General features: G+C 39.3%; 1 protein-coding gene across 3 annotated transcripts in view; it reads left to right on the top strand.

The window, feature by feature from the left end:
• MTFR1 (mitochondrial fission regulator 1) overlaps positions 1-13809 on the top strand; it is a 48548-nt gene that overhangs the window by 23578 nt on the left and 11161 nt on the right. For all 3 annotated transcript variants that reach the window (XM_040994942.1, XM_040994957.1, XM_040994949.1), the window contains exon 4: positions 7760-7872. In XM_040994942.1, the coding sequence (XP_040850876.1) occupies positions 7760-7872 (113 nt within the window). The remainder of the gene's footprint in view (positions 1-7759; positions 7873-13809) is intronic.

Below are 13809 nucleotides of genomic sequence, written 5' to 3'. Positions count from 1 at the left end.
TTGTAAATGTCATATAACTTGCATTTGGCATCACTGGTTTTAGTCTGAGCATTTATTGTAAAATTCATTGACATGGAGGTAACTGCAGTTCTCTGAATAAGGTGGCAGTGAGAGTCTGAATTAGGAGTCATTTGAAACACTCAAGTCTCAGTATTCTCTAGTGCAAATTCAGGAGCAAGTCTATTGTTTGCTTGATGTATTAGTGTTCTATGATTTGTTTCATTTCTAAAAGATTTATTTATTTATTTGAGGATCAGACTTACAGAGAGAGGTACAGCCCAAACTGGGCCAGGCCAAAAGCAGGAGCTTTATCCAGGTTTTCCACGCAGGTGGCAGGAATCCAAACACATGGCCATCTTCTGCTGCTTTTCCCAGATCATTATCAGGGAGCTGGATCAGAAGTGGAACGGCATCCGTGTTGGACACCCCCCATCGCAGGCACTGGCTTTACATGCTCTGCCATACCATAAGCCCCTTGACTGGCACTTTTTTATTCTCTATTGTTATTACTATTATTGTGTTAGAAATAGATCACTTGGTTCTTATTTTTTGGTTGTTCTCTGATAGTCAAGATAAAACTTTTCATTTCAACATTTAATAATATAAACCCAACAGACACTTGTATCAATTTGAAATAATAGATTTGCATGTGGAGATGTGAAACATTTATTTAACTTATCATTTAGAGGCTCAAAAGTGCCTGCCCCCCTGCATGTTTATTTGAAGTTATGTTGTACTATAAATTACTTTTCTTGGTAGGTGGGGGTAGGAACCCACTTGGGAGTGAGTAGCGTTTTCATAGAGACTGACTGCAGTGCTTATTGATGTTCATAGTCCCGCTCGCAGATTGACTAGTTAAGCCTTTGTGTGTCACTGTAGAAATTGATAGATTGGAACTTTATGAGAAGTAATTTTTGTTAAACTATAGCTTTTAGAAAAATCAGAGAAAAATATGGTTTTATCTGACTTAAACACAATTTCGGAGAATTTAATTCATTTGGAACTAAATTATTGTTAGCTTTGTTTGCCAGATTCCTTCAAATAACCGTTAACTCACTTTTTTTGACAGCTTATTCTGGTGACTTGTTAAGACAACTTTTTGATAGTTGCGTTGCATTGAAATGTTCTGTTTGTCAGTCCTACTAGTTGTAGGAGAAATTTGTTTTTCCATTTGTGTTCATGTAGACAGATACCTGTAAAATAAAAAGACATGAAAATATGAAGCATTTTCTCAACACATCCCAATTCTGCCTTATTAGTGCAGTGAAATGTTAGAGCCAAGTGTATTTACTTGATTGGAGTCTGTTGCTCAGTGTTGTCATCAGCCACTAACAAGACATGCACATGAAGAGTGTTGGTTTAGGGCAGGGATTGCTTTTACAAAGAGACATGTTAGCTTAAGGAAAGTACTGGTGACCTACTGGAGAATATGACAGGAGACAGAAGACATTTGTTTATAGTGAGATTTTTTATTCTTCAACATCAGTATTAAAATGTTTGCTACCTTAGCTGGATGTTTTAAATCTATTATTTCTCCTTGTTGTTTTCTTCTTTATCTGAAACATAAAAAAAGCAGGTTGAGAATTATAGAGTGCTGTTTACTTTTTAAAGATTTATTTATTTATTTAAAAGACACTGATAGGCAAAGAAAGAGAGCTCCTTTGTTTGCTGGAAGGTCTAAATGCCCCACATTAGGCAGACTGGACCGGGCTGAATCCAGGAGCCAGGAATTTCATCTGGGTCTCTAATGTAGGTGGTCCAAAGTGCTTGGACTGTCCTCCACTCCCTTCCAAGGCGCATTAGCAGGAGGCTGAATGGGAGACAGCCGAGCCTGGACTTGAGCCAGCACTCTCATAGGAGATGTAGGTATGTGTTGCAAGCAGCCTTAACATGCTGCACCATTGCACTTGTCCTTTAGACACAGTCTAATGAAATTCAAAATACGTTTTTGCCATTTTTATAGCTCCTCCAGGTTACTCCTTGATACGGAGCAGTGTAGCTGGATAGTCTTGGTATCTAAAATGGGCAACTGGGGAACCACTGTGGTCCCCAAAGAGAGCAATAACCATTATAATAAGGCCAGATTCAGGTCAAAATGACGTGTTATATATGTCTATTGAAATGTTATATTGTACTTCATAAATAAATACAATTAATATGTATCAGGGTAAGATTTTACTTAAAAAATCTTGCCTCCAAAGGAAAAGTCAAATTAAACTGAGCATAGGACGTTTATGGGAATTAGGTAGTCACTCCCCCATTTGCCTAGGAGAAGTCCATGTCTCTAGTAGGATCATCTTGAGACATTGCTTCCTTTTTCTTTACTTCCTGTGCTGTTGACTTGCACTTCCGTTTCTTTGCTAGGACCAACATCATAAGCAGTAGTGCAGCTCTGTAACTCAAAACAGTTTGACTTTTACAATTTTTTTAAAGATTTTTTTTTTTTTAATTCAAAATGCAGAGTTACAGAGCTGAGGATAGACACAGCGAGGTGCAGGGGAGGGGGACCTTTCATCTGCTGTTTCATTCCCCAAATGACCACAATGACAGGGGCTAAGGTTGTTCAAATCCAGGAGGCAGGAGCTTCCTCTGGGTCTCCCATGTGAGTGCCGGGGTCCAAGGGCTTGGTTCCTCTGCTGCTGCTTTCTGAGGCATATTAGCAGGGAGCTGGATCAGAAGTGGAGCAGCTAGGACTCTTGACAGGCACCCATTTGGCATATTGTTATAGTGTTACAGGCAGAGGCTTAATATGCTATGTCACTGTGCCAGCCCCGCTTCTGAAATCTTAAACTTCAGAGTTATGCCTTCTTGGCAGAGAATACTAGTAACTGGTACTATTGTGTCTTATAAAACATTACATTGGATCTTCTGATGTTTTCGTTCTAAATATTTCAAGCTTTATACACTTATATTTTACTTCTGGGCATTTTATTAAATGAATCAGTTTGCTTGGTATAGTTTTACATTACTGGAATATTTAAAATTGACTAAAGTTGCTTTTGTAGGATTCCTGAAATAGTGTGGTATTCAGGGTAATTTAAATTGTTTCAAATGTTAAAGTGAACATCGAAAGGTGTGAAAATACAGTGCTACTAAGTTTTCATTTTGATGAAATATGATTTAAAAATTTTTTTCTCTCTTCCCTTTTGTCTTCTTTCCTACTAACAATAGCCCTAGTAGGACAGGACCTTGCTGGGAACCTGCAGTAAGTTGACCTTTTCTCTCCCAGAGCTGCCGTCAGTCATCCATGCATGTCAGTAGTGCTGTGTGCATCATACTTCCGGGAACAACTTGCTCTTAGTCCCGCCTACCATTGGTGACTTGGCCTTGGCTTGGCTTCCACTTCATGGAGTGGGTTGTCCTGGAAATTGTCCTTCCCATTCCATGCTTACGTCTCTCAGTGAATGCTTTCCTCAGGAACAACTGAATGAGGTGTAAAAAAAAAAAAAGAATTATTTTTAAATTTTGCCTTGTGAATGAGCTGAATACATACATCAAAACTACTTTGGTTGCAGGATATCAAGTAGAAATGATGCAGATCGTGACAGCATCATTAACATTTTTGTCTCTGGGGGCACTTACCATGAACGTGAGATTATTGTGGAGCCTAACTAAAGCTTTACTAATATTAAAAACCAAGTTCATGGGGGTAGTTATGTTTTTTGTGTGCTTGTCTTTTAAGATTTAGAAAGAGGGAGAGGCAGAGAACTTGCAAACACTCCTCAGGTGACTGCAGCAGCCAGGGCAGAGCTGGGCGGAAGCTGGGAGCCCAGAGATTCTTCCAGGTCTCCCACAAAGGTGGCAGGGACATGAGCACCTAGGCCATCTCCCGTTTTGCTTTTCCCATCCTATTAGAAAAGAGCTAGATCTGAAGTGGAGCACGGGGACACGAAGTAGTGCCCATGTAAGGTGTTGGCATTGCAACAGCAGCTTTATGTGCTGTGCTATGATACTAGCCCCACAGTTTTGTTTTTGCTATATTAAAGTTTGTACAAAAAACAACCTATTGTGTCATTGAATAAAGTACTTACACATGTAATATTGAAATATGTTGATCCTGTGAAGGCTCTGAGAATGGATTAATTATTCTGTCTTTGAGAATGTATTCTTAGAAAATAGTACTTCACTTCTCTATAAATATTTCAGAAGAAAAAGTGATATTTATAACTGTCATGGGAAAGTATGAAGTTGTAACGTCAGATAGGAACAATTGGAGCACTTAGATCCTTGATCAGATGTAATACCCATTATCAAGTTATGTAAGATACTTACTTGTTAAATATTTGAAAGTTTCTTTTCCTAATTTCATTGTTATGTCTGTTTTTGCCTGAGAGTTATAGACACATTTCATTTCCTGCTTCACTTCCCTGCCAGCATGGCTTCCCCAAAGGCCATAATTGAGTCATTATTAGATCCTTGAGTTTCTTGGTAAATTATTAAAATGTCATTTTAATGCTTTTTGTGCAGTTAATAATGTTATGCAACTGATATGAAAAAGAGTGCACCTACTAATACTTATAACTTTGGTTTGACTTTTATTCTTTTTTTGTTACGTTTTTAGTTTGAATTTTTGAATTTTGTGGTACCATTTCATATATACTGGATTCCCCTCCAAACTCCCACCCTCCCAATAGATTTTCCCCATGTTGCTACAATAGCATAGTCCTTCATAAGGAGTCATAATTCCATCAATCTATTATTTAAGTGTGCCCCAACATTGCTGGTACAGACAATGTCAGATAATCCAGCATCTCATTGTCTACACATTTCCAACAGTTTCATTGGGAATCCATCTTTTGTCTGGAAGCAGGGATGCATGTTGCATTGTACCCCCACATCTGGATATGGTAGACCCCAGTCCTCCATCACTGTACATTTCCATAACTGAGAAGCCATGAAAAAAGGTCAACAACTGGTATGAATTAGATCAACAGCCACAACAACAACAGCAAATTATAGCACCATGAAAAAACATTCCACTGAGTAATCAACACATGGGTGACAAAAAGGAAACACAAAAGTCTTTCGGGAAAAATGATGCCACTGTGTAATCCATGAGCCAGTGATGAATATGAAAGAGGAAAGAAAGTATTTGGAATAAATGAAACTGAAATTAAAAACATCAAAACACATGGGATGCAGCCAAAAAAAAAAAAAAAGCAGTATAGATCAGGTTACTGAAGTTACACTTTCCGTGATGATTTCCTTATATTAGAGAGTACATACGGTATTTGTTCTTTTGTGATTGACTCATTTCACTGAGTGGTCTCTAGTTGGGATCACCTAGTTGTAAATGACATAATTTTATGCTATTTAAGAGCGGAATAATATTCCATGGAGTAGATGTACCACGGTTTCTTTAACCACATCTGGATTGTTTCCATGTCTTTGCTATTGCAGATTGTACTGCTGTAAATATAGGATTACAGATCCCCTTCTCATATGCAGATTTCATTTCTATTGGGTATATCCCTAGGAGCAGGATAGCTAGGTCATATGGCAGATTTATTTGCAATTCTCTAAGAACTCTCCATACTGATTTCCACAGTGGTTGTACTAGCCTACATTCCCATCAGCAGTGAAGAAGGGTACTTTTCTCCCCCCACATTCATGCCAGCAGGTGTTGTTAGTTGAGTTCTGAATGTAGGCTAGTCTCACTGGAGTTAAGTGATACCTCAACATGGCTTTCATTTGTCTCTCTCTGATGACTAGGGAGCCTGAGCATCTTTTCATATGTCTGTTAGCCACTTGAATCTGTTCTTTTGAACAATGTCTATTCCATTTTTTCACAGGGTTTTTTTTGTTTGTTTTTGTTTTTTTTACTGTCCCTGGGTTTCTGAAGCTCTTTGGTAATCCTGGATATTAGTCTCCTATCACTTGTGTAGCGTGCAAAAATTTTCTTTCATTCTGTTGGTTGTTTCCTCACTTTATTAATTGTTTCCTTTGCTCTGCAGAAGCTTTTTAGTTTGATGTAGTGCCATTTGTTCATTTTGGCTTTGATTGCCTTTGCTTTTGGTGTGTTTTGTAAGAAGTCTTTCCCTGTTCCTGTATCTTGGAGAGTGTTTCCTATGTTTTTCTTTAATAGTTTGATGGTTTCTGGGTGTAGATTTAGGTCCTTGATCCATTTATTGCTGATTTTGATATACTGTGACAGTATACAGAAAAAAACTTTGGTTCAATTTTTATTTTATTTTTTTAAAGATTTATTTGTTTTTATTGGAAAGGCAGATATACAGAGAGGAGGAGAGACAGAGGAAGATCTTCTGTCCAGTGGTTCACTTCCCAAGTGGCTGCAACAGCTGGCGCTGAGCCAATTTGAAGTAAGGAGCCAGGAGCCTCTTCCAGGTCTCCCACGTGGGTGCAGGGTCCCAAGGCTTTGGGCCGTCCTCTGCTGCTTTCCCAGGCCACAAGCAAGGAGCTGGATGGGAGGCAGGGCAGCCTGGATTAGAACTGGCACCCATTGGGATGCCGGCACATTCCAGGCTAAGACTTTAACTGTTATGCTACCATGGCGGGGATTTTTATTCTTAAAACTACCTTAAAATTATTTTAATCTTCACCTATGTTAGTGTTATGTCTTTGATGGGTGTATTTTGCATTTAAGGAAGCAGCATTAAGTGTAACTTGGCAAAGAAAGCACAGATTTGAACAATGCAGGGGGCCCCAGTAGCACCTTCCTACTAAACATATTACCAAGTGAATTTACCTTTTTAAAGGAATTTACTTATTTTTGTCATGAAGACAGATTGACACATCTTCCATCCACTGGATCATTCTCCAAATGGCTGCAATGGCCGGAGTTGAGCTGGAACAAGGAGCTCTTTCTGGGTCTTCCTTGTGTGGCAGGGTCCCAAGGCTTTGGGCCATCCTCCTTTGCTTTCCCAGGTCACACTCAGGGAGCTAGATGGGAGGTAGAGTAGCTGGGACACAAACTGGTACCCGTGTGGGATGCTGCTGATTGCAGGCAGAAAATTAGCCAGTAGAGTCTTCACAGTCACACTAAACACATTTTTTTGACCTTTTACTTTTTTTCCCCAGTGTAAGCTTGAGTTGTTTTTCTTTTTTATTTAAGATTCATTATAAGTTTTAGGAAGAAGTATATTAATTTGGTAATTCTTATGTTAAAACTATTTTTTCTGGCCATCTGACTGAAATATACATATAATAAAATCAACTTTATTCTTGTTAAATTGTTTTTCCAGTTCTTTTCAGGTCATACATGCTATTTTTTTTGTTTTTATTTCCAAATATTCCTTCCCTTCCGCCATGTGTTTATGTTTGATAGAATTTCCTTTAGGGAATTTAAAAAATATTTAAATAGTATAACAATATAATAATATACACACTTATGTATACCACACTACAACATGGACATATTGTGGTCATTTAAAAATATTCCTAGTTTTAACACAGATTGTCATTGGTTTTTCTTACAAATTTTTTTTCTTTGTTTCTTTTTCTTTTATTTTTTTAAAACTGCATCACTTCAGAACAAAGTTTCTGATGCTTGGATTGCAAAATTTTTCCATTTTAAGATAGAATTTTCTAAGTTAACTAGCGAAATCAAAAATTGAATAGAGGTAAATTATCCTTTACAAATTGTGTATGACTCATGATTTGATTCGTGGAGCTCTTTAATGGAAATGTAGAAATCACTCATGTGTTTCTAATACTACAGCTGATGATTTTCATTTAGGTGAATTAAAAAGTCAAAAGATTTCATGCCAGATAAAGAACTTTTCCTCTTTATAACTTACAGCTCACCAGCCAGACAGCAGAATGGAGCCCCAGCCCAGGAGAGGATGCAGTGGCCTCTTTCGCTGATGTTGGCTGGGTCGCCAGAGAAGAGGGGGAATGTTCAACAAGACTAAGGTTGGTCTGGAAGGCTGTCAGAACTGAGCTTCAGTATATTATTTGAAAGGATGATAGGCTTACAGTACTTTGTTTTAAAAGCTTAATCTGATATCAACCCATTTCTCTGTTCAGTTTTTTTCTTTTTAATTAGTTTACTTTTATATGAAGGTGGTTTTACACGGAGAGAAGAAAAGTCAGAGAACTCTGCCATCTGCTGGTTCACTCCCCAAATGGCCACAATAGCTAAAGCTGGGCTGGTCAGAAGCCAGGAGCCAGGTGCTTCTTTCTGGGTCTCTTACATGGGTGCAGGGGCCCAGACAGTTGGGCTGTGTTCTGCTGCTTTCCCAGGCATGTTAGCAGAGAGCTGGATCTAAGTGGAGCAGCTAGCACTTGAACTAGCACCTGGATGAACTAGCACCACAAGCAGAGGCTTGACCTACTATGTCTGAGTGCTGGCTCCTTTTCTGTTCATTTTTAAGACCAGGCTCCTAGAGACATGTAATAATTTATATGTGTATGTAAATAATACAGTAAGTATTTATGATGTAATTATGCTATAAATCCTTATGGAATATAGGAGTAACGTTTCTATGTTTTCAAAGTTCACATTCTGTTGTGAGGCCAAAAAGAACTGTTGTGTGTTTAGATCAATACGGTACTGATAATGGCAGATAAATTAGTCTGGATGTTGAAAGGGAATTGGGTTGTGATTCAAGGGCAACTGTACAGTTGCTTTTATTTTATTTAAAAGAGCCTGAGTAGAGACAACATATTGAACATAATAAAGTTATTTTACATTATTACATTCCCTGCATCCTCACCAAACATAAGTGATGTAGCGATGAAACAAGGCAGAATTCTTGTAGTCAAGGAATACTTGGTGTGCTAGAAAAAATTAGAAATGAATATAATCGTCATTGCAGACTCTAGTAATTCAAGAGGGCAACCATAGTGTCCAAGGTGAGGGCAGGACAGTGCTGGGGGAGAGATCAGTGGGAAGGCCACGTTCCAGGAGGCGGGGACTCGTTTCAGGTACAGTCAGAAAACATGGCACATTTGGGGTTACCAGCTATCTCAGCAAGACCAGAGAAAGGTAAGCTGTGGGAGATGCACATGGAAAAATGGGGATAGGCTTAAGGAAATACATACTATGCTCAGAATGTTAGACTTTTTTTCTGAAAGCAAAATGGAGCCAAGGAAGAAATTGAGCTGCATTAGCAATGTGATCAAATTTGTGATGCAGTAAAATTAACCTGTAGTCAGTATAAACAGTATGATGAAATTCAGGAGTTAGACAATTAATAGGTGATCAGATTGGAACTAAATGAGGGAGTTGGCAGAAGGTCAAAGCTCAGGAAGGAGTCAGAGGAATGGAAGAAATGTAGAAACATATTAGGTATGGAGGATAAGGAAAGGAGAGTTTAGGATGGCGGGATCATTAGGAATATCAGAAAATAGGTTTGTTGATAGGCAGGATTAGGATGCAGAATTCCAGACTGGTGGTTATCTGTGATGTCTGGGTTTTGTGTGAGACTTTCACATGACTGTAGAAACAGATTAAGGACACAGATATTTGTAAGAAAGGCTTGTGCTCTGTGACATGTAGATAGAATGGCTGAAAATGAAGAGTGCCCAAGGAGCGCATATGGGACTTAAGCATTTGCATTCTGAATGAAACGAGCATTTGGAAATTTAGAAAGAAAAAGTCTCAGTCCTCATTCAGGATTAACAAGCAGTGCAAGAGATGAGACTCAGTAAATCAAAAAATTAGTGAGTTTGTATTTTTTTCAGTTGGAGGATTATCATTGACTTTAGCAGGGGTAGTTTTGTTTGAATAATATCAGCTGGATCAAGTAGACATCAAGCGTCCAAGAGCAAAGGAGGGTGTGATTTGAGTGACAAGTAAAGGAGAATGTAGCAGTAGATGCACGCAGACAGACCTTATTCCCCCCTCCCCTCACCTCCACTGACACCACAGGGAAGGCTGTAGGACCTTTACATTTTGCTAGGCAATGCTGAAGGTTGTCACTCTCTGTGGGGCCCCCGTGATACCACTCCAGTTAGTGGCAGGGGCAGCTGCCGCCTTACTGTTGGATGGGAGTGATGGTATCAACATTTGTGGGGTGCCTTCTCGACACCAGCCTGTAGGCTTTCTGAGTTTATCATGCAGCTTGTCAAGGGTATCTCAGTCAGCCTCTGCTGTGTGGACCCTAGTTTTCTTCAGTAGTTTTGGCTGGTGTAGAGCATTCGTTTTCTGTCTTGCTACACTGCCTCTTTGTTGATCCTTTGGATAAGAGAACGGACTTGTGCTAAGGCTTTTTATTTTCTATAGCCCTTAGCATTTCTGGATTGTCAGCTACTCCAGGATCCAAGACAAGTCAGAGAACCCTGCTGAATTGTTTTTTTGGGTTTTGAAGTTCCTTCTCTGAGGTTCTCCACAGCACCTTTCAAGTTCGTCATGTGCTTGTTTTAAATACAGCATCCAGGGTTTGTAAGTGTAGTTAGTGGAAGAATAGGGAAAAGTCAGTTCTGCTGTTTTCCTCAAACAAGAATTCTGTCAAGGGATTTTAACAGCAGATCACACGTGTACAGCGAAGTGAGATGTGATCTAATGAATTAGCATACTAAAGGATGTGATGCCTTTGAGTTGATATGTGGATATGGATAGTGGGATTCTTTCAGTAATATTGCAAATATTACTAATGGCAACAGGCCTTTGAAAAGGCAGCTGGAAATACTGTAGGTGAAGGTACTCTGAATTTGTAAAAGAGAGAAGGAAATGCAAGAGCAAAGACCAGTTGGATTTGAGAGGTATCATCGAGGAAGAAGTCAACAAAATAGATAATGCAGTGCCCTCAGATTCCAACATTTTTGATAGGGATTGAGAAGACCAGGTGAACTTTATCTTTTGTACTAGGATGCTGTTTTGCTCTTTGCATTGATTGTGATACGCTATAAATAAACTTTAATCAGATGTCGAGGAATGCTATTCTTCCCCTGTGGCCAATATTTAAACAGGCTACTAAATCTGTCTCACCATCTTTCTCTGTGTGGAAACGGCTCTTGTGGGGCTATATGTTGTTAGTCTCACATACTAGAAAAATAGTGGCATATTGTACAGGGGTAGCAAATTTACCATGTATTTCAAACAATAGAACAAGATTGAAAGGATGAGAATTGACAAGATTTTATTTTGTCTTGGAATTTATGTTAATGACATTTGTATAACAATTAAAATATCCTAGAATTGTGTCTCTGGGAAAATAGCACATTAGTGAGTCCTTCATAATTGGTCATTGTACAAGGGATTATCTCAGATATCCTCCTTTTTCATCTGTAAATGAAAAGTGTTAATACTACCTTTAGGAGAAAATTGTTTTCACCATTTCTCCCTCCCCTTTCCCACCTTCTGGTAACCATCACTGTACTTTGTATTTATTCATTTAAAAAAAAATTTATTTGGAGGCTGCGATTATGGCATACCAGGTAAAGCTGCCACCTACAATATGCATATGCTATAGGGGTGCTGCTTCATGTCCTGGCTGCTTTGCTTCCAGCTCAACTCCGTGCTAATGGCCTGGACAAAGCACAGCTGATGTGCCAAGTGTTTGGCCTCCTGCACCCATGTGGGAGACTTCAGTGAAGCTCCTGGCTCCTGGCTTTGGCCTGGCTCAGCCCTTGCTTGTTGTAGCCACTTAAATTGAACCAGTAGTTTGAAGAACTCTGTGTCTTTCCTTCCCTCTCTGTCACTTTTTCAAATAAAGAAATAATAGATCTTAAAAAAATTTATGTATTCATTTGTTCTTTTGAAAAGCCCAAAGATGGAGATTGATTGCTTGATTGCTCTTCATCTGCTGATCCATTCTCCACATGGCCATAACAGCCAGGGCTGGTTTCGGCCGAGGTTAGGAGCTGGGACTCCATCTTGGTCTCCCACCTAGGTGGCAGGGACCTAAGAATTGGACATCTTTAACTGCTTTCCCAGGCGCACTGGCAGGGAGCAGCAAAGAATTCTAGTTGCACTGTTTTAGACATCACGTGAGGGCGAGATCAGGTGATGCTTGTCTTTCTGTGCTTCCCTATGACACTTAACAATATCCGTTCGCATCCATGTGGTTTCTATCCTTTTTATGGCCTGGTATTAATCCATTGTGTATATGAACCACATTTTCCTTATCCCTCACCAGTGTTTAGATACTTAGGGCTCTTTACATTTCTGGACTATTGTGAACAGTGCTGTAATAAACATCGCAATGCAGATGTCCCTTCAGTGTGACTTCATTTTCCCTGGTTAGATACCCAGTAATCAGATTGCTGGTTCTGTTTTTAGTTTTTTGATGAACCACCTTACTGTTCTCCACAATAGCTTTACTAATTTGCACTCCCATCCACAATGTCCAAGTGTCGCTTTTGTTGCACGTCCTCACCAAAGCTTGCTTTTGTTTTCTTCTTAACAGCTGGCCTAAGTGCCTAAGTGCAGTGAAGGTGGCATCATGGCAGTCTGGGGAGTTTAAGAGACCATGAAAAAACACTACAGTGGCATGGACAGTAAATCTGTTTTTTTTTTTTTTCTGTACACATCTTTATTTCCTTTTACATTAACAAAACTGCCTCAAAATAAGGGCGCCATTTTTGTAAGTATTGACATTACTCGAAAGAACCAATATGACTAATAAACTGTCTGAGATAACTCGTTCTCTTTCATTCTGAGAACGTGTAGTCTCTGAATGTGAATATAGGTGTAGTATTTGTACGTGATAAAGTTAAAGACAGACATGAGGCTTCTAGCAGACAGAAACATTGTCAGCAGTAGTGGCTTGCTTTGAGAGTGAAAAAAATCTGGTTTAAGGAATAGTAAATTCCAATGAGAGTCTATTAATTTCTTATCGTATCTAGTTTTCAGTAGAATTCCACATAAATATCAAGGCTAGAACTTTTTCTGTAAGAATCTGTAGGTTCATAGTGTTTAAAAGCGATTCAGCAGACTTTTTTTGTTAGCCTCGGGTATTTGTAATCTAATTAGGAAGGTAATATACGATTGTCCCTGCGTGTCCATGGGGATTGGCTTCAGCAGCTACCACACATGCCAAAATCCGAGGATGTCCAAGTCCCCTGCGTAACATGGCATAGTATCTGCAAATTCCTAGATTTGAAGTCATTTTTGTATTACTTAGAGGAATGAATACAGGTAAATGCTGTAGAGTTAGTTGTTATACTGTCTTGTTTAAAGAAAAATGACAAAAAGAAACTTATTCATGTTCAATATAGCCTTGGTTTTTTCTTTTAATATTGTTGATGTGTGATTGGTTGAATCTGTGAATCTGTAATGGAAGAATAGTGAACAAAGTGAAACTGAGGTCTTGAACTAAAGATACCCACCTTAATGTTTCAAATTTGGATGTTAATGGAATGTGCTATTTTTGTTACATAGATTTACTTTTTATTTGGAAGGCAGATTTATAGAGAGAAGGAGAGAGAAAGAGAGAGAGGAAGAGCTTCCAACTGCTGGTCCACAGCCCAAATGGCCACAAGGCTGGAACTGAGCTGATCGGAAGCCAGGGGTGGGAGCCTCTTGAAGGTCTTCCACATGGGTGCAGGGGCCCAAAGAGTTAAGCCCCCCCGACTGCTTTCCCACTGTTTTCCCAGGCCGTAAGCAGAGAGCTGGATGGGAATTCGGATAGCTAGAAAATGAACTGGCACTTGGCATGGGATGCTGCTCCTAGCAGGCAGAGGATTAGCTTGCAAAGTTACTGCTGTGAAACCAAAGAATGTGGTATTTTTAAGAAAAATTTATTTATTTTAATTGTAAAAAAAGATTTACAGAGAGGAGGAGAGGCAGAGAAGCTGGCTCACTTCCCAGGTGGCTACAGTGACGAGCTGCGCTAACCTGGAGCCAGGAGTTTCTTCTGGGTCTCTCACATGGGTGCAGGGTCCCAAGGCTTATGGGCTTTCCCA

The sequence above is a fragment of the Ochotona curzoniae genome, unplaced genomic scaffold (genome assembly GCF_017591425.1).
Source record: "Ochotona curzoniae isolate NIBS_2020 unplaced genomic scaffold, NIBS_Ocur_1.0 contig_1071, whole genome shotgun sequence".
Classification (NCBI taxonomy): domain Eukaryota; kingdom Metazoa; phylum Chordata; class Mammalia; order Lagomorpha; family Ochotonidae; genus Ochotona; species Ochotona curzoniae.
This window is presented reverse-complemented; position numbering and strand designations above follow the sequence as displayed.